The sequence below is a fragment of the Podarcis liolepis genome (assembly GCF_965112155.1).
Source record: "Podarcis liolepis genome assembly, chromosome: 5".
Lineage (NCBI taxonomy): Eukaryota > Metazoa > Chordata > Lepidosauria > Squamata > Lacertidae > Podarcis > Podarcis liolepis.
In genome coordinates, this window is record NC_139556.1 from 15,477,174 (window position 1) to 15,496,499 (window position 19,326).

Here is a 19,326-nt window from a genome sequence, read left to right on the forward strand (position 1 = left end):
TCGGTCCATCGGTCGGTCAGTTGGCCACACAAAATGTTTAGGGGTACACTGTTGGGAGATTCCATTCCACCTTTTGTTGCTAACATGGGATTGTAGCGTGTCACATGTCCGTTTACATTTCAGCACAGTTTGCTGGCGTAAGCGGAACTTCCACTGTGTTACTTTTGTTTTGAGACTCTCTCCGTGAAGACAGCAAGGAGAGGTGACATGTTTCTTTCTTCTGATTTATGTAAAATAAATCCGTAGTTTTCGTATGTATCCACAAGCCTCCAGCCTCTTCTGTTGTGCAGCTTACTCTGTTACAGTGGTGCCCCGCAAGACGAATGCCTCGCAAGACGGAAAACCCGCTAGACGAAAGGGTTTTGGAGGTGCTTCGCAAAACGAATTTCCTATGGGCTTGCTTCGCAAGACGAAAATGTCTTGCGAGTTCCTGCAGGGTTTTTTCCCTACCCCCCCTTTTTCCCAAGCCGCTAAGCCGCTTAACAGCTGATCCGCTAAGCCGCTTATCAGCTGATCCTCTAAGCCGCTTAACAGCTGATCTGCTAAGCCGCTAAGCCGCTTATCAGCTGATCCGCTAAGCCCGCTATGCCGCTAATAGCGCTAATTCGCTAAGCCGCTAATGGGTTTGCTTCGCAAGACGAAAAAACCACAAGACGAGGAGACTCGCAGAACAGATTCTTTTCATCTTGCGAGGCACCACTGTACGTATAGTGTGCTCAAGGCAGCAAGCTTGAGTCGCTGATTTACGTTGGAGCCAGAGGTCGATGAATCCCTGCAGCGTGAAGGCTGAGAGGGAGACGAGCGTGCTGGGGGCTAGCCACCTGGCCTTTTGACCCCCGAATGCTGACATACACGTCCCCCTGTGTCCCCCCCCCCGGAAAAAAGCACTGTTGGCAGGTCAAAAATTATGAAACTGATATCACAATACAGTGGTTCCTTGATTCTCAAACACCTTGGCACTCAAACAACTTGGAACCCAAACACTGCAAACCTGGAAGTAAGTGTTCCGGTTTGCAAACATTTTTCGGAAGCCAAACGTGCTCCATTTTGAGTGTTACGCTTCCGTTTTGAGTGTTACACTGAGGTCTGCCTGGTTTTTGCTATTTATTTGGTTTTTTTTTTTTTGTGGCTCATTTTTGGTTTGTTTTTGTGACTGTGGAACCCAGTTCAGCTACTGATTGATTGATTACAGGTAGGTAGCCGTGTTGGTCTTATTGGTGTTTTGCAACTTTGACCTGTTGCAGGACCTTAGCCAGACCTTAGCGGAGCATACGCAGAGTTTTCAAAAGCAATCAGTTGCAGGCAGGATGGACGAAGCAGGAACAAGACGTTGCTACCAGTAACTTGATTACTTAGAGGTGTTTATTATTTACAGCAGACTTCAAGTTACTATATACAAGAACAGAACAGATACACAGATCTTAACTACAGTGGTGCCCCGCAAGATGAATGCCTCGCAAGACGGAAAACTCGCTAGACGAAAGAGTTTTCCGTTTTGGAGGTGCTTCACAAGACGAATTTCCTATGGGCTTGCTTCGCAAGACGACAATGTCTTGCGAGTTCCTGCTGGGTTTCCCCCCCCCCTTTTCTAAGCCGCTAAGCCGCTTATCAGCTGATCCGATCAGCAGATAAGCTGCTAAAAGCCGCTAATAGCGCTAATCCGCTAATCCTTCAATGGGCTTGTTTCGCAAGACGAAAAAACCGCTAGACGAAGAGAATCACAGAACGGATTCTTTTCGTCTTGCGAGGCACCACTGTAGCTCTCTCTTAACAAACTCCAAATGACTCTCAGAACACCACACTGACCAACCAACACATTCCAGTCAGTAAGGTCATAAATCATCATGCCTGTGTGGGACCTTAACCAATGGTAAAGCTGTTTCCAGGGTCCCATATTTCCAGGCAGATAACTCCTCAGTCATCCTTGGCTGTCTGCCAACTCTTAATTGATTCTGTGTGAAGCTGCACAGAATTGCATGTAGTCAAAATCCCAACAGGTCTGCCATAGTCGAAACAAAATAAAAAAAAATTCTTCCAGTAGCACCTTAGAGACATGAAAGCTCATACCAAGAACAAGCTTAGTTGGTCTCTAAGATGCTACTGGAAGATTTTTTTGATTGATTGATTGATTGACAACAGTACACTGTTTATTGCTTTTGTTTTATGGATCAATGGTCTTGTTAGATAGTAAAATTCATGTTAAATTGCTGTTGTAGGGGTTGTTTTTAAAAGTCTGGAACAGATTAATCCATTTTGCATTACTTTTTATGGGAAAGCATGCCTTGGTTTTGGAACACTTTGGTTTTGGAACAGACTTCCAGAACGGATTAAGTTTGAGAACCAAGGTACCACTGTATGGAGTTCAAACCAGTTTTGGATGATATATCGATATATCGCCCAGCTCCGAGTTGGTCTGGAAGCTGAACTCCAGTCCTGAGAGAAAGGTTATTCACTTACCAACATTACTTACAGTGGTGCCTCGCAAGACGAAATTAATTCGTTCCGCGAGTTTTTTCGTCTAGCGAATTTTTCGTCTTGCGAAGCACGGTGTCGGAAAAGTTTTGGAAAAGCTTCAAAAATCACCAAAAACCTCAAAAAAGGCTACCACACCGCGTTCTATGAGTTGCTCCTCGAAGTCAAGTCGCAACTGTATTAACGGTGTTAAGAAAAAGGAAACAAACTTGCAAGACGTTTTCGTCTTGCAAAGCAAGCCCATAGGGAAATTCGTCTTGCGAAGCAGCTCAAAAAACAAAAAACCCTTTCGTCTAGCGAGTTTTTCATCTTGCGAGGCATTCGTCTTGCGGGGCACCACTGTAATTGGAAAGTTTTCTGATTAAGCAGTCTAAACAAACAAGCAAACAGGAGAACAAACAAACCCCATACACGCTAGTCTACGCAATCAGGCACACACTATAAAACATAGAGCAGGTGTGTGATGCGGTACAATTCAGTGCTTACCAACCTATGTGGTGGCATGGGACCCAAAACCTTAAAGGAGGGTGAGGAGGAGGAGAAGGAAAAGGAGGCCCACTCACATGCATTTGACAAAGGTGCTGAAGTTTTCCACTTGGGTCCCGAAGAGAAGGTATCCCAGCTGGGCGTAGGCAAAGAAGACGATGAAGAACATGATGGCAAAGCCTAGGATGTCCTTCGCGCAGCGGGCTAAGGTGGAGGAGAGCTGTGTCATCGTTTTGTTAAAGCTAATGTATTTAAATATCTGGATGGGGAAGGAAAAGAGAAGGACAGGTTAAGGTGAGATGGGATGAGGAGAAAGCCTGGGGGAATTTATGGACTTCCTCTCAAGTGACAAAGATTGACAGGGAGCTAATGGTATACAGTGGTACCTCAGGTTACATATGCTTCAGGTTACATATGCTTCAGGTTACAGACTCTGCTAACCCAGAAATACTGCTTCAGGTTAAGAACTTTGCTTCAGGATGGGAACAGAAATCGTGCTCTGGCAGCGCGACGGCAGCAGGAGGCCCCATTAGCTAAAGTGGTGCTTCAGGTTAAGAACAGTTTCAGGTTAAGAGCGGACCTCCAGAACGAATTAAGTACTTAACCTGAGGTACCACTGTACCTCAGATGCAGGTCTTCTGTGGCTGATGGTTTGAGGGAGCAGGGTGTGTCTGTTCCATAGTCTCCTACACACCTCTGGTGAAAATAGAAAATGTCCCCTCCAAAATGGGGTTGTCTGTATGTGTATCAGGTTGTAAGGGGTTGTACTGTGGTTGTGCGACAGTTTTCCGAACAGGCCTGTTTTATTCATGACAAAAGGGGCAGACATTGCACACAACATCCAGTAGGTGGCTCCCTCTGCAAGTTTTGTCGCCCTGGAAATTTCTCATTTCAACATTTAAAACGCATTCACCCCATATTGTCTGGCCAGCAGCTGCCGCCTTAGCCTTCAATGGAGCAGTGAAACCTGAATGACTTTTGAACTACTCAGGGCTTCACCCAGCCAATGAAAGCATGCCGTCCTCAGCCAGCTTGAGTACAGCGCATAAATAGTTTTTGCCAAAAACCAGAGAGGGAAAATGATATGCCTTGTAAAGAACCACAGTTAAAAGTGTCGAGGGGTCCGTTTCCAGCACGTTTCCAGCAGAGCTGTCAACTTACAGATTTGGAAATAAGGGACCAGCAGCCTTGAAAATAAAGGACCAGCAGCCAAAATAAGGGATTTTAGCCAACGAGTTAAAAGGGACCAGATAATTTTGGAGAGCAGCGCCGGTTTTTAGCCCTTCATTTCCAGAGGTTGCTGCTCAAGACACCAGCCGATGAAACACTGCAATGAAATAACTACATGCAGCAACCACTTTTCGCGCAAAACGAAGTCCAAGCTACGAAGATGCTGCTGCAGTTCTGTATCTTTTCTCTCATGCTCCACCTGCAGCTCTCAGTTTCATCAGGTGGGGTGGGAGGAATAGCACCCGAAGTAAACCCGCAGATCAGACCATCTATGCTAGTCTACCACTACAAATCTATGGGAGAAGCGCTTGCGGTCCTTCCCTTGTAGCCCTTGGAACACCTGCCTGCACCTCCGCCTCCTCCTCTTCTTCCTCTCTCTGAACTGCTTTCTCTATGGTTGCCCTCGCTCTCCTCTCCTCTGGTGAGAGGAGGCTGGAGGGTGCCGGGCCGGGCAGCCAAGCAACACAATTGCAGCCTCCCTCCTCCCTGGCCGGCAGGGAGGGAGGGAGAGGAGCTGCTTGCTTTGAAACCCGGTAAATTTAAGGGACATCCATCAATAAGGGACAGCAGCGGGACACGGCGCTGGGATAAGGGACTGTCCCTCCAAATAAGGGACGCTTGACAGCTATGGTTTCCAGTTGCTGTGGTACAGTTGCCACCCATCCTGTAGAATACAGGATCATCCCGCATTTCAATGTAAAATACTACATCCTGTATTCATTCAATACAGCATGTGGTTTGCCCTGTATTTCCGCTCTGCTGTGTGCCTCGGACGTGAATTCTGGTGTTTCATGAGGCACCAGAAGTTGCTTTGGGGGCCATGCGGTGTGGGTGCTGGGCACCCACCCAAAAATTTTGGTGGGTGCTCGAGCACCCAGGGTCCCCTAGAGATGGCACCCTTGGAGGGCAGGGGAGAAGATGAGGGTGATGGAGAATGAGCAGAGATATGATAGACATCTTCAAGTATCTGAAGGGCTGTCACATGGAGGAGGGAACAAGCCTGTTTTCTCCTGCTCTGGAGAGTGGAACCAGAACCCATGGCTTCAAGTTACAAGAAAGGAGACCCCAACTAAACATCAGGAAGAACTTCCTGACAATAAGAGTTGTTCAATAGTGGAACGGTCTCCCTTGAGAGGTTGTGAACTCTCCTTCCTTGGAGGTTCAGAAGCAAAGGCTGGATAGCCATCTATCACAGATGCATTAGTTGAGATTTCTGCAGGGCTTGGCTTAGATGGCGCTTGGGGTCCCTTCTACGATTCTATGCATAATGTAGATCCTCCATCCTAGGAGCGCTGGAATCTTTGGCTGACAACAGACAGATTCATAGTCAGGAAGCCAAGTTTTTACCTTGTAAATCGCCCTGTGATCCTCAGATGAAGGGCAGTATAGAAATCAGATAGATAAATATACAGATGATAGATAGACAGATGATAGATAGATGATGATAGATAGATGATAGATAGATAGATAGATAGATAGATAGATAGATAGATAGATAGATAATAGATATATGATAGATAGATAGATAGATAGATAGATAATAGATATATGATAGATATAGATAGATGATAGATAGATGATAGATAGATGATAGATAGATCATAGATAGATCATAGATAGATAGCTAGATGATAGATAGATAGATAGATAGATAGATAGATAGATGATAGATGATAGATGATAGATGATAGATGATAGATGATAGATGATAGATGATAGATGATAGATAGATAGATAGATAGATAGATAGATAGATATAGATAGATAGATATAGATAGATAGATGTTAGATAGATAATAGATGATAGATAGATAGATAGATAGATAGATAGATAGATAGATAGATAGATACCTTGATCCAGGCAAAGAACAAGTTCACAGCGTTCATGTTGTTGTACTGAGTCTGCCAAAAAGCCAGGAATTCAAAGTCCGCATAGATGCTGGGGTTTCTCAGAAGCTGTCCCATCAACCTGTTGACCTCAATGGTGCGAAAGATGTGGAATCCGATGGCTACAATAGAAAGCTGAGGGGGAAAGCCTGGGATTTAAAGGAAATTCTACAGAGAGTGGAGCCTCATCATTCTTGTGCTTGGTGCCTAGGAAAGATACCATGCCCTATCACACCCTCCCAATGAAGGTGTCCCAATGAAGGTTCATTAGGTGAAGGTTCATTTTCGAATGAAGACTACTGGGGCAGGGCAGTTTCTCTTGTCGCCTGCTAATTAGTCGAGAAAGACATATGATTTCTGCAAAGGTGAGATTGCAATCATACTTAACATAGTCAGCTGCTTCGCATATTGCATACCACCAGTGCTGGATTTACCTATAAGCTAAACAAGCTATAGCTTAGGGCCCCACTTTCTTTAAAAAAATTAAAGAAAAAAACCCTGGATGTACATTTCCAAAATATAAGATAAAAAACAAATAAAACCTACATGCAGCAGGTACTGATGTTGTGTAGGCTCCTATGATGTAAGACATGGGCCCCGCCTGCTAGCCTGCTCCCTAAAATATCACTGGTTTGCTGATTTCTATCAGCACTGTTGAATTTTAGGTCAGGCTGTTGTACCTGTTATCTAATATTAAAATACATATTTTGTTATGTGCAAATGGCTTTCGATACCTATGAGGTCCATAAATTACCATATAGCATATATTCAACACAAAAAACAGTGACAATCTGTTGTTGACAAAGGACAGCTGGACATATAAAGGGCCCCATTACCCAGGGCCTCATCAAACCTAAATCCAAGTGTCCCTTTTTTCCAGGGACTGTCCCAGATTTACAGAAGCTGTCCCAGTTTCTGATTTGACCCCAGAATGTCCCCCTTTTGCTTAGGACGTCCCTATTTTCATCAGTGGAATGTTGGAGGGTATGTTGTTTCCCTGTCTTTCTCTGATCTGCGCTGCTCTCCTTGTCAGCTCCCGGACAACCTTAGTCTTTGGTGGAGGGGCTGTTGCAGCCTCCACCTGCCCCTCTAAAAGTGCAGAGGTATCCTATTAAAGGGATCCAGGAGGAGCTGCTTTTGTCTGGAAGCCCAGTGTCAGGAGTCCAGGTTCTCAGCTTGATAACACAAGTAAGCGTAGCTAATTAAAAAGGAGGACCGTCTTGAGGGGCTGGGAGCGGGGGGCACTGTCATACAGTGGTTCCGCTCCTTCCTCCTGGGCCGTGTTCAGAAAGTGGTGGTGGGGGATGAGTGTTCAGACCCCTGGGCTCTCACTTGTGGGGTGCCCCAGGGTTCTGTCCTCTCCCCCATGCTTTTCAACATTTGCATGCAGCCGCTGGGAGAGATCATCAGGAGGTTTGGGCTGGGTGTTCATCAGTATGCGGATGATACCCAGCTCTACCTCTCTTTTAAATCAGAACCAGTGAAGGCGGTGAAGGTCCTGCGTGAGTGTCTGGAGGCGGTTGGAAGATGGATAGCAGCTAACAGATTGAGGTTGAATCCTGACAAGACAGAAGTACTGTTTTGGGGGGACAGGAGGCGGGCAGGTGTTGAGGATTCCCTGGTCCTGAATGGGGTAACTGTGCCCCTGAAGGACCAGGTGTGCAGCCTGGGAGTCATTTTGGACTCACAGCTGTCCATGGAGGCACAGGTCAAATCTGTGTCCAGGGCAGCTGTTTACCAGCTCCATCTGGTACGTAGGCTGAGACCCTATCTGCCTGTGGACTGTCTCACCAGAGTGGTGCATGCTCTGGTTATCTCCCGCTTGGACTACTGCAATGCACTCTACATGGGGCTACCTTTGAAGGTGACTCGGAAACTACAACTAATCCAGAATGCGGCAGCTAGACTGGTGACTGGGGGCGGCCGCCAGGACCATATAACACCGGTCTTGAAAGACCTACATTGGCTCCCGGTATGTTTCTGAGCACAATTCAAAGTGCTGGTGCTGACCTTTAAAGCCCTAAACGGCCTCGGTCCAGTGTACCTGAAGGAGCGTCTCCACCCCCATCATTCTGCCCGGACGCTGAGGTCCAGCGCCGAGGGCCTTCTGGCGGTTCCCTCATTGCGAGAAGCAAAGCTACAGGGAACCAGGCAGAGGGCCTTCTCGGTAGTGGCGCCCGCCCTGTCGAACGCCCTTCCAGCAGATGTCAAAGCGATAAACAACTACCTGACATTCAGAAGACATCTTAAGGCAGCCCTGTTCAGGGAAGTTTTTAACGTGTGATATTTTACTGTATTTTTGGTTTTTATGGAAGCCGCCCAGAGTGGCTGGGGAGGCCCAGCCAGATGGGCTGGGTATAAATAATAAATTATTATTATTATAATTATTATTATTGCAAAAAAACCAAACAAACCCCAGATAGCTCCGGGCGGCTTGAACAAAGCCTCCGGCACCATTATTCAAGACGACCCTTCTGAAGACTGCATGACCAGAAGCAACTGAACTTTCGCTTCTGACATCATTTGTTTTGCTTCCTATCTTGCAGCACTCTCATTCATCGAGATCTCGGACTGAGTGGGTCAGCTCCCGCCTCTTCCCCATTCTCTGAGAGGCTGTCTCTTAACTCTTCCCTGCCTGTTTGTGCTTCCGGCGAGCTTTGACAGCGTTCTAGCCTGCTCTCCATTCCTGACATCAGCTTGCACATCAAGGTCAGGAGGAGCTGGAGTATGCAGCTGCCGGCTTTCCTCTGTCTGACTAACATCAAAGCAGCCTCTCTGTTCCTGGCTGTTTTCTGCATTAAGATGCAACCTTTCGCTTGGAGCTGACTCATTCCTGACACCCAGGCAGGGGTGGGGGCCATAGCACTCTTCAAGGTGTCAATCTCACAGGGGAGACCTCCTTGATGCGTGTCATTATGTCCTCTTCTCCTCGGGTTGACCCCAAACGGTATACAGTGGTACCTCGGGTTACATACGCTTCAGGTTACAGACGCTTCAGGTTACAGACTCCGCTAACCCAGAAATATTACCTCGGGTTAAGAACTTTGCTTCAGGATGAGAACAGAAATTGTGCTCCGGTGGTGCGGCGGCAGCGGGAGGCCCCATTAGCTAAAGTGGTGCTTCAGCTTAAGAACAGTTTCAGGTTAAGAATGGACCTCCGGAACAAATTAAGTACTTAACTCGAGGTACCACTGTATAGCTCAGCAGGCAGGCTGATGGTCAAATTAGTTACCCAATACCTTGCCAAACCCTTCACCTGTCATCAATAAAAGTTGTGGCCTTCTTGGACCCAAGCTATGTGTCTTTCCTGTGTAGTCATTCAATGGTGCATTCAATATGAATGGAATGAAATCTCACCAATATGACAACAATGTCCAAGATGTTCCAGATACTGGTGAAGTACTTGAGCCTGTGAATGCGCAGCTCCAAGATCTCTTCCACCACGTAGTAGAAGATGAAGACGCAGAAGACGATCTCGCAAGCGACAATGAAGAAGTCCCAGGTGCTGACGTAGCGGAGGAGCTTTACTGTTCGGATCTGCCACGAAGGGATGGCTCCACCGGTGGCTGGGAATTCAATCACTAGCCTAATATGGAGGGAAGAGGATGCGTATGGGCAAAAACCAATGCTGCATTTTCCATTGACGTGCCTCAAAGAAGAATGGCAGATCAATAGGCATATAAACAAAACGTGATTGAAAGATGAACTCACCCGCTCTGCAAATTGGTTTCGTAACTATTCTGCAGTCTTTGGTAATAACTCTTATTAGTTTTCAATTGCATTCCAATAACAGCCTCATTATAACAATGCCAAATTATAATACAATTACTAATACCAATCATCCTGATACCAAATTAAATACAGTGGTACGCCGGGTTAAGAAGTTAATTAGTTCTGTAGGTCCATTCTTAACCTGAAACTGTTCTTAACCTGAAGAACCACTTTAGCTAATGAGGCCTCCCGCTGCTGCCGCACGATTTCTGTTCTCATCCTTTAGCAAAGTTCTTAACCCGAGGTACTATTTCTGGGTTAGCGGAGTCTGTAACCTGAAGTGTCTGTAACCTGAAGCGTCTGTAACCCGAGGTACCACTGTAATTTAGGTGACACCCCCCAGCTGTCAATGTTTTCCTTTTTTTAAGGGAAATTCCTTTATTTTGAATAGGATTCCTTGCAAGAAAAGGGAAACGAAAGCTATGACCCCCCCCCCCGGTGTACTAGAATTGATGGTTTGACGATTTTCTTTATTTCTACATTCCAAAGTCTTATTAATTTCAATCGCACTCCAGTTAAGATAACAATTCCTTACACAACAACTGCAATATTAACAACCTCCCTTTGTATTGACACATTAAATGATATATGAAATGGGTAATAGATGGTTTCGCAGAAATGAACAGGAGAAGAGGGAAGAGCTGCTCGCTCACCTTAGGACGCAGAAAAGGTTGATATTGGCATTGTACACAGAAAAGTCAATGAAAACCACGCGAGTTCCCCGATTCAGCCACAAGTTTTCTTTCAGGACTCGGAGAGCTCTAGCGCTTTCCCGACGCGTCATTTTGAGATCCATGTAATAGCCTCCTCCGCTGTAACTTGTCAGTCGGCCCCAGTGAGAGGAACCGTCCAGCTCTTCCTCTGTGTGGTACTGCCACCTGCACACAGAAGGCGCGACAAGAGAAAGAGGCGGCTGATGGACAAATCCAAAATGTTATCTATTCCAGACTTGGGATGCCATGTTCATATTGCACATGAATCCCCCCCCCCCCAAGATTTTAATTAATGCCCCAGTGGTGCACACAACCAGTAACACAGTTCTTGGGACTCCGGCCAATATTCTTTACATCAAATATTTTCAGAACACTTTATGCGACGTTGGCTCAGTCTGCACCGAAACAAGGCCTGGAGTGAATGCACAGGCTTTCAGAATGGAGATTATGGCTGGCCTCTTTGCTCTCCCACAGGTCCTCCTGTCTGGCTCCATGGTTAGGCTTAGCATGTTATCCGAACCCTGGGTTCATGGTTTATCTAAAGGTAAGAAATATCACCTTGAAGGGACGCGGGTGGCACTGTGGGTTAAACCACAGAGCCTAGGACTTGCCGATCAGAAGGTCAGAGTTTCGAATCCCCGCAACGGGGTGAGCTCCCGTTGCTCGGTCCCTGCTCCTGCCAACCTTTACAGAAGCCATCCTGGTTTTTTATTTGATCTTGGAATGTCCCACTTTCCCCTAAAGGTAAAGGGACCCCTGACCATTAGGTCCAGTCGTGACCGACTCTGGGGTTGCGGTGCTCATCTCGCTTTATTGGCCGAGGGAGCTGGCGTAGAGCTTCCGGGTCATGTGGCCAGCATGACTAAGCCACTTCTGGCAAACCAGAGCAGCGCACAGAAACGCCATTTACCTTCCCGCTGGAGTGGTACCTATTTATCTACTTGCACTTAAGAGTGCTTTCGAACTGCTAGGTTGGCAGGAGCAGGGACCGAGCACCAGGAGCTCACCCCATCGTGGGGATTCGAACCATTGACCTTCTGATCGGCAAGTCCTAGGCTCTGTGGTTTAACCCACAGCGTCGCCCACATCCCTAGGATGTCTCTATTTTCATCGGAGAAATGTCAGAAGGTATGGAGTTATGTGACCTCCGAGCCAAGGAGATAAGTAACTATACAACCTTTAGAAGACACCTGAAGGCAGCCCTGTCTAGGGAAGTTTTAAAAAAATGTTTAATGTTTTATTATGTTTTCATGTATTTTGGAACCTGCCCAGAGTAGCTGGGGCAACCCAGTCAGATAGGTGGGGTATAAACAGAATAAAATAATGAATAGAATAAAAAGAAAATAGAACATGCCTATTTTCATCAGAAAAACGTAGAAGGCGTAGACGTTACTTTTGCTTTCCAACCAGTGCCAGATTTACGTATAAGCTAAACAAGTTATAGCCACCCAAAAAAATAAAGGGGGGGGGAACTGGATGTACATTTCCAAAATATAAGATAAAAAACAAATAAAATAAAACCTACATAGAGCAACAGTGTTTTGTGCTGTGTAGGCTCCTGTGATGTAAGTCATGGGCCCTGCCTGCTAGCCTGTTCCCTAAAATATCACTGGTTTGCTCATTTCTATATATAGGGTGCCTACATTCTGCATGGACTGGTTGCATGGCAACATGCGCAGATGGCTTTAGATACCTATTACGTCCATAAATTACCATATAGCATATATTCAACGTGAAAAACAGCGCCCATTTGTTGTTGACAAAGGGCAGCTGGACATATAAAGGGCCCCATTACCTTCATTGGCTTAGGGTCTCATCAAACCTAAATCCAGCCCTGTTTCCAACAGTGGAGAGGATGACCCAATTCTTAGTTTGTGAAACTCAAGAAAGGCAGAAGTTATGATCTACTCACGCTGTTCCATTGAGGAGCCCAAAGGGGGACCTGTCTTCCTTCTCCTCACTGTAGACATCATAACAGCCAAAAATGTCTTCCTTGAAGTCTTCATGCACCACACACGAGTTGTTCTGCACCTTCAGTTGACGCATTCGTGGGACCCCCAGTAGCAAGTTCTCGTAATAGATGTACGACTGAGTGTTGTGGCCTAGAGATTCGTTATTGTACCATTTGGTCCAATACAAGCTGTCCAGTAAAGGGCCTTGAGTATACTGCGGATATATGCAGGAAGGGGGCAAGAAGAAGGACGTGAGATCTAAGACAGCAACAGCACACAGAATGGCCAGAGACTGGAAACTAGGGCTGCCATATTCCCCAAAGTCAAAATCCACACAAAGTTGTTGGAACTTTTGGGGAGGAACATCCCCTCCTCCCATCAAGTTTTTGGGCTTTTCTTGGATTTTTAAAGCATTTTATAAAAAAGAAATCGCCCTAGAATCATAGAATCATAGAATCATAGAATCATAGAATCATAGAGTTGGAAGAGACCACAAGGGCCATCGAGTCCAACCCCCTGCCAAGCAGGAAACACCATCAGAGCACTCCTGACATATGGTTGTCAAGCCTCTGCTTAAAGACCTCCAAAGTAGGAGACTCCACCACACTCCTTGGCAGCAAATTCCACTGTCAAACAGCTCTTACTGTCAGGAAGTTCTTCCTAATGTTTAGGTGGAATCTTCTTTCTTGTAGTTTGGATCCATTGCTCCGTGTCCGCTTCTCTGGAGCAGCAGAAAACAACCTTTCTCCCTCCTCCATGTGACATCCTTTTATATATTTGAACATGGCTATCATATCACCCCTTAATCTCCTCTTCTCCAGGCTAAACATGCCCAGCTCCCTTAGCTGTTCCTCATAAGGCATCGTTTCCAGGCCTTTGACCATTTTGGTTGCCCTCCTCTGGACACGTTCCAGTTTGTCAGTGTACTTCTTGAACTGTGGTGCCCAGAACTGGACACAGTACTCCAGGTGAGGTCTGACCAGAGCAGAATACAGTGGCACTATTACTTCCCTTGATCTAGATGCTATACTCCTATTGATGCAGCCCTACTTGCCCTACATCCGGATTCCCCAGACATTTTGCCGATTCAGCAAAAATCCGCCCGGGCGCCATTTTTGCAACCCGATTCTCGTATGTGTCCAGGAAAACCTGCATGTATAGCAGCCCTACTGGAAAACTGCCTTTCTCATATGGCTAACTGTATTATTGGGTTCTGTTTGCAGAGAATCTCAGTTTAAAAGGGGATGGGGAGTAGTTAGGACTCTCCTTGTATAACAGGCCTCCCTAAAAGGTTGGGGAGCAGAGCCAAGTTGGGAGTGCACTGGGGGTGAGGCAAGCAGATAAGAGTTATGACTCTGAGCACCCAAGGGTGGGGGTGTGCTGGGGGAAGTATCTTTGCCAACGGGCTACTAGCTGACATGTGCACAAACTTGCTAACGCATGATGGCATGGGCTGTGTGTACATTTTCTCACATAGCTCATTGTGCAGTCACCAACACAACTGATTCCCAAGTCCAGGCAGGCTTGATGTCTATACAAATTGAAAAGGAACCCTGATCAGCTGGGATGAATAGGTCGTTCTATTTCTGGCCTGGGTCTCTATCACATGGGTTCATACCATTCATTTTCTCCCTTCATTCGAATGTTTAAAAAAGAGTCTTCAAAGATTTTTAAATACACATTTTATCACAAAAATACATATTTAAACATGTATTCTATAGCAATATTTTTAAGTGCACATGTAAACCTAAAAGGCACACATTTCTTCTTTAAACATTTTTGGAGCTAAGAATTGTTTTGCAAAGTTTGGAGAGGTGCAAAATCCAAAGAATGCAAAATCCACGTGTTCCGGAGGCACAAATTTGCTTTCAAATGTGGACCGAATGAAAATTCTCCCCTGTTCCTGCTAATCCATTTTGAGCTGTTGGATGAACAGCTTTCAGTTAAACCTGTGCCGATTTGTAAGTCAGCTAGTTATGACAAAGCGTGTTCTCCTTGAAATGAGAGCACGTGTTGCGGTGGGGTCTGCTAAGCCAACCCTCTGTTGCCAGGCAGGTTAAAAGTGAGCTGGCCTGGGGCAACGATTGGATGGTCGGGTTGCTGGGGCAAATTGCATGGGGACCAAAGGCTTTAAATATTGGGGCACTCAGCTTTTGCTTTCTCTTTCGCTGAGGGCATCGGATCACCTGCGCGCCCGCCCTGAGTTCCGGTTGACCTTGCTATACCTGCCATGGGGTTGTCTGCTCTCGGGGCAGGGGCCTAGTAGGAATTTTGTCCATTTGGCTGATTGGCTGGTGCCATTTGGTTTTTGCCTACTACTTAGCAATTTGTCACAACTTGTAAGGTTGCGGTTAGGCATTGGTTATAAAAATTGGTTGGAGGAGGGGTAAGGATAGGCTGGGCCTGCCCCTCCAATGGTGGTGTGGAAGGGAATTCCGTTAAAGGAATCCAGGGGCTTGCCACGATTTCGTCCAATCCCTGAAATGAGACCAGGGCCAGCAAGCCCTGGGGAGCAGGTTGGATGAGCGGTGAGGGCCCGTGACTCAGCTCCATTGTTCCCCAATATTGTTTTCCCTTCACTGGCTTCCGAGGGAGTTCGGAAGTCAGTTCTGTCCCAGGCGGGGGGACAGTTAGTCTTAACCAATGCCTAAGCAACCACTCACAGCTTATGTATTTTAATAAAGTTGTGGCCAAAATTATGCCAAACACCTTGAACAAAAATTATGTGTGAATTGTGAATTATTTTGAAGGGTGGCTTGGGGACTTTGACACGCAAGCCAATTTACGAGAGCCACTTTCAGTTTGCTAGGAAAAATCTGGCACAGGAAACCCAGAGCTTGTTTGGTACTCACCCTCCAAAAGTCAGCCATGCTTCCAATCTCCTGGAAGGAGATACCACTATCCGTAGGAGTTTCCAAGAAGAGTTCAGACATCACTTTGGTGTAGTAATAGGCGTTTGAACTTGTCATCCCATAAGTCACTAGAGATAAATCAGGTTGGGGGAAACAGGTCGCAGTTCAATAGGATTTAGACATTCATTCCACCTGACTGGCTTAAGTACGCAATATTAGGGCAGGAAGGTAAGTTTTATTATACTGATGAGCTGGAAGAAAGCAGATATGATCCCCATTGATCAATGGATTGACAGTATGACAACACTCGTAAAGTATGAACAGACTGCTTAAAGATTTAGATTTTGTTTGGATAAATATTACAACACTTGGAAAGCGTTTGTACAGGGCGAAGTATGCAATTAATATCTACATACATATTAGGATAATAACACTAGATAAGAATGCATGGGAGTATATTATATTGCGGGTGGGGCTGTGGTCTAAACCACTGAGCCTCTTGGGCCTGCCGATCGAAAGGTTGGCGGTTCGAATCCCCGCGACGGGGTGAGCTCCCATTGCTCTGTCCCAGCTCCTGCCAACCTACCATTTGAAAGCACACCAGTGCAAGTAGAGAAATAGGTACCGCTGTGGCGGGAAGGTAAACGGCGTTTCCATGCGCTCTGATTTCCACCACGGTGTTCCATTGCGCCAGAAGTCATGCTGGCCACATGACACGGAAAGCTGTCTGTGGACAAACGCCGGCTCCCTCAGCCTGAAAGCGAGATGACCGCCACAACCCCATAGTCGCCTTTGACTGGACTTAACCGTCCAGGGATCCTTTACCTTTTTACCTGATATACACACACTTTTTCCTCACTCCCCCCTTTTTTTCTCTGTATCATTGTATTTCTTAAAAAATGAAATTCTTTCAATAAAATATTAATATTTTTTAAAATTGGCATTTTTTATTCGAGTATCTCGAGGCAGGAATGGGAAGGGGTTTGAGTGATAGGAAAATCTTTCTTAGGTAGCATTGATGATACAGAATTTACAACAAAGGCAAAATCTTGATGGCGCCTATATCAATAAAAATGTGAAAGATTTCAACTTTTATATCAAGGGGAAGAAAACAGCATTAGCAAGCTCTGTGGCTCAGGCTAAAATCTCAGGCTATCGAAAGCACCTGATCTGCAGATTAGCCAGCATTGCAGCAGTCAAGGGTTGCCGCCCTCCCTTTCTGCTCTGCAAAATATATATATATATCCTTAACACATTTTACAGAGTTTCCAACATACAATAGATCCTAAAGGGACCGTTTAACGGGCAATGAGGCATTTAGGACAGATCCTTTGGCATATCAGCATATGGTAACTGGGAGTGGCCACCGAGACCATATAACACCAGTCCTGAAAGACCTACATTGGCTCCCAGTATGTTTCTGAGCACAATTCAAAGTGTTGGTGCTGACCTTACAGCCCTAAACAGCCTCAGCCCAGTATCCCTGAAGGAGCATCACCACCCCCATTGTTCAGCCCAGACACTGAGGTCCACGGCCAAGGGCCTTCTGGCGGTTCCCTCACTGCGAGAAGCGAGGTTATAGGGAACCAGGCAGAGGGCCTTCTCGGTAGTGGCACCCACCCTGTGGAACACCCTCCCACCAGATGTCAAGGAAATAAACAACTATCTAACTTTTAGAAGACATCTGAAGGCAGCCCTGTTTAGGGAAGTTTTTAATGTTTGATGTTTTATCGTGTTTTTAATATTCTGTTGGGAGCTGCCAGATGGGCGGGGTATGTATAAATAAATGAATGAATAAATAAATTGCAGCGATTATATAAAACAAACATGCCGAGACCAAAACTTTTGTGGAATCCATAATGCTCCTCACATCTGAAGCCTAGCTTCAGGGGGGCTGTCTGTACTCCTAAAAGAAAACCTCTCTGGTGAGAGAAACCGCCCCAGCTAATAGCCAGAGTTTGGTTGCTGGAAATTAGCATCTGAAACATAGGAGCCAACTCTTAGGGGCCGAGGGGTCTAAAAAAATTGAGCCCCTCCCAAGTTGATAGGCTTTGCTATTCAAATGGTGTGCATGTACTGCGTCATGCAGTGGCGTAGCATGGGGGGTGCAGGGGGGGCCGGCCGCACCGGGCGCAACATCTGGGGGTTAGGGTTAGGGGGCGCAAATTACTTGCCTTGCCCTGGGTGCTGACAACCCACGCTATGCCACTGGCGTCATGTGACCAATTATGCAGGATGGGGCTTATCTTGGCCCCCACAATATTTTATTCAAGTTGGCACCCTTGATCTGAAATACCTCTTCAGCTTAATTTCAGCCCCTATTCTGTCCCTGCCCCCCTCATTCGAAGCTACGACTGTGGGCTTAACAGCACCTCCATTTGCCTTGCCGATTTCTGCGGGGAAAGCCGACTTTGAGTGCTGAACTGGAACAAACGGCAATTGCTCGAAGCCTAGAAATTGTGGGGCAAGTTGAAAACTACTTGGGCCTGTCTAGGCACAGAACAAGGGGGTGTGTGATGTAAAAGTATTTTTGTATGCCACAACTGCTGCACGGATTTTACTAGCCAAAAAATGGAAAACACAAGAACTACCAACGGTAGAAGAATGGCAGATGAAGATAATGGAGTTTATGGAGCTGGCTGATCTCACCGGGAGAATCCATGACCAGAAAGAAGAGGAACAACGAGAAGACTGGCAGAAATTCAAAGACTATTTGAATATATATTGTAATATTAAAGATATGTAATCACTTGAAAGCATCTATTACGCCTAGGATTTAATTGGGATTACATATATATAAAAAAGAAAATGTACGATAAGAAAAATTAGGAAATATGATTATGATTGTGATATGGTTTTATGAAATAATGATACTGGAAACTGCTATATATAAATACTAAGAAACTCAGATGGAAGAGATTTGAGGAAGCCAAATAATATGTTTATGAAGATGGATTCTAATTAAGTGTTAGTTTATGTGGTGATTTGTTGTATTTTATGTTTTATATTCTTTTTTCTTTTTTCCATTTCATTCCCCCCCTTTTCTTTGTTATTGTTAACTTTTTCTTCTGTTATGTTTATGTATGGAAAATAATAAATATTATTGGGGGGGGGAGAGAACAAGGGCATGAGCTCTGAGCCCTGTGACCAGTAGGAGTCCTTGTCTTTTTCCCCTGAGTGGAGACTAACCCATAGAAATAGTAGATCCTATCTGAGGCTGGTGTTGGAGGCCTCAAACACAGGCATTTCCCAATGTCCTCCTGACTCATCCGATTCACAGGCTTTAGAGTAGGGCAGCCATAGTTATTTGCTTCTCGTATTGGCCTGTTCAAATCAGGCTCCCAAGCCAGGTCAGTTGTACAGAGGGTAGCAACTGTAGCCTTATTGGAGTTCACTGATTGGGTCTGCGTTGCTCTGGGACAGGAGGAAGGAAGTCAAAATGACACCGAGTTGGTTCAAAGAAAGAGTTTATTCTGCTCTCCGGATAGCAGAAGGCACTTGCATGATTAGTCCACAGCAAGTCCAAAGAAATGACAAGTTTCATGCAGTATTTATATCCTCCAGGCACCCTCTCCCTCCTTCCAACCACATCACATATGTTCCTGCTCTGGTACTCTCAACCATAAAAGGGATTTCCTTCCTGCACTCCTGACCATAAAAGGATATTCCTGTTCCTACTCCTATCTTGGAGCAAAAGGTCACTACTTCCGAGAACATGCTCTGGCGTTAGTCCCAGACTTGGGTCTCCCCGTCATTTGTGGTCAGAACATAAGATATGTCTGTGTCTGTTCTACTGGTAAAGTCAAGGCCAGTCTTGCCGTCAAACTGATAAGGGAGAGAGCTGTGTTCTTGTTTTGCATTTGCTCAACGGCTAAAGTTTATGCATTTTAGCTAAGGAGAAATGGGGATTTTGGTGCAGTTTAAAAATGCCTGCACAGTCAGTTTTGGGTTTGGGAAACCCAT

At 45.7% G+C, this 19,326-nt stretch overlaps 1 protein-coding gene across 1 annotated transcript in view; it reads right to left on the reverse strand.

Annotated features, from left to right (window-relative positions):
• PKD2L1 (polycystin 2 like 1, transient receptor potential cation channel) overlaps nucleotides 1-19,326 on the reverse strand; it is a 53,360-nt gene that overhangs the window by 17,388 nt on the left and 16,646 nt on the right. Inside the window, exons 3-8 of the mRNA XM_083502515.1 lie at nucleotides 15,364-15,491; nucleotides 12,472-12,725; nucleotides 10,500-10,724; nucleotides 9,433-9,661; nucleotides 6,040-6,210; nucleotides 3,036-3,217 (exon numbers count right to left, since the gene is read on the reverse strand). Of these exons, the coding sequence (XP_083358641.1) occupies nucleotides 3,036-3,217; nucleotides 6,040-6,210; nucleotides 9,433-9,661; nucleotides 10,500-10,724; nucleotides 12,472-12,725; nucleotides 15,364-15,491 (1,189 nt within the window). The remainder of the gene's footprint in view (nucleotides 1-3,035; nucleotides 3,218-6,039; nucleotides 6,211-9,432; nucleotides 9,662-10,499; nucleotides 10,725-12,471; nucleotides 12,726-15,363; nucleotides 15,492-19,326) is intronic.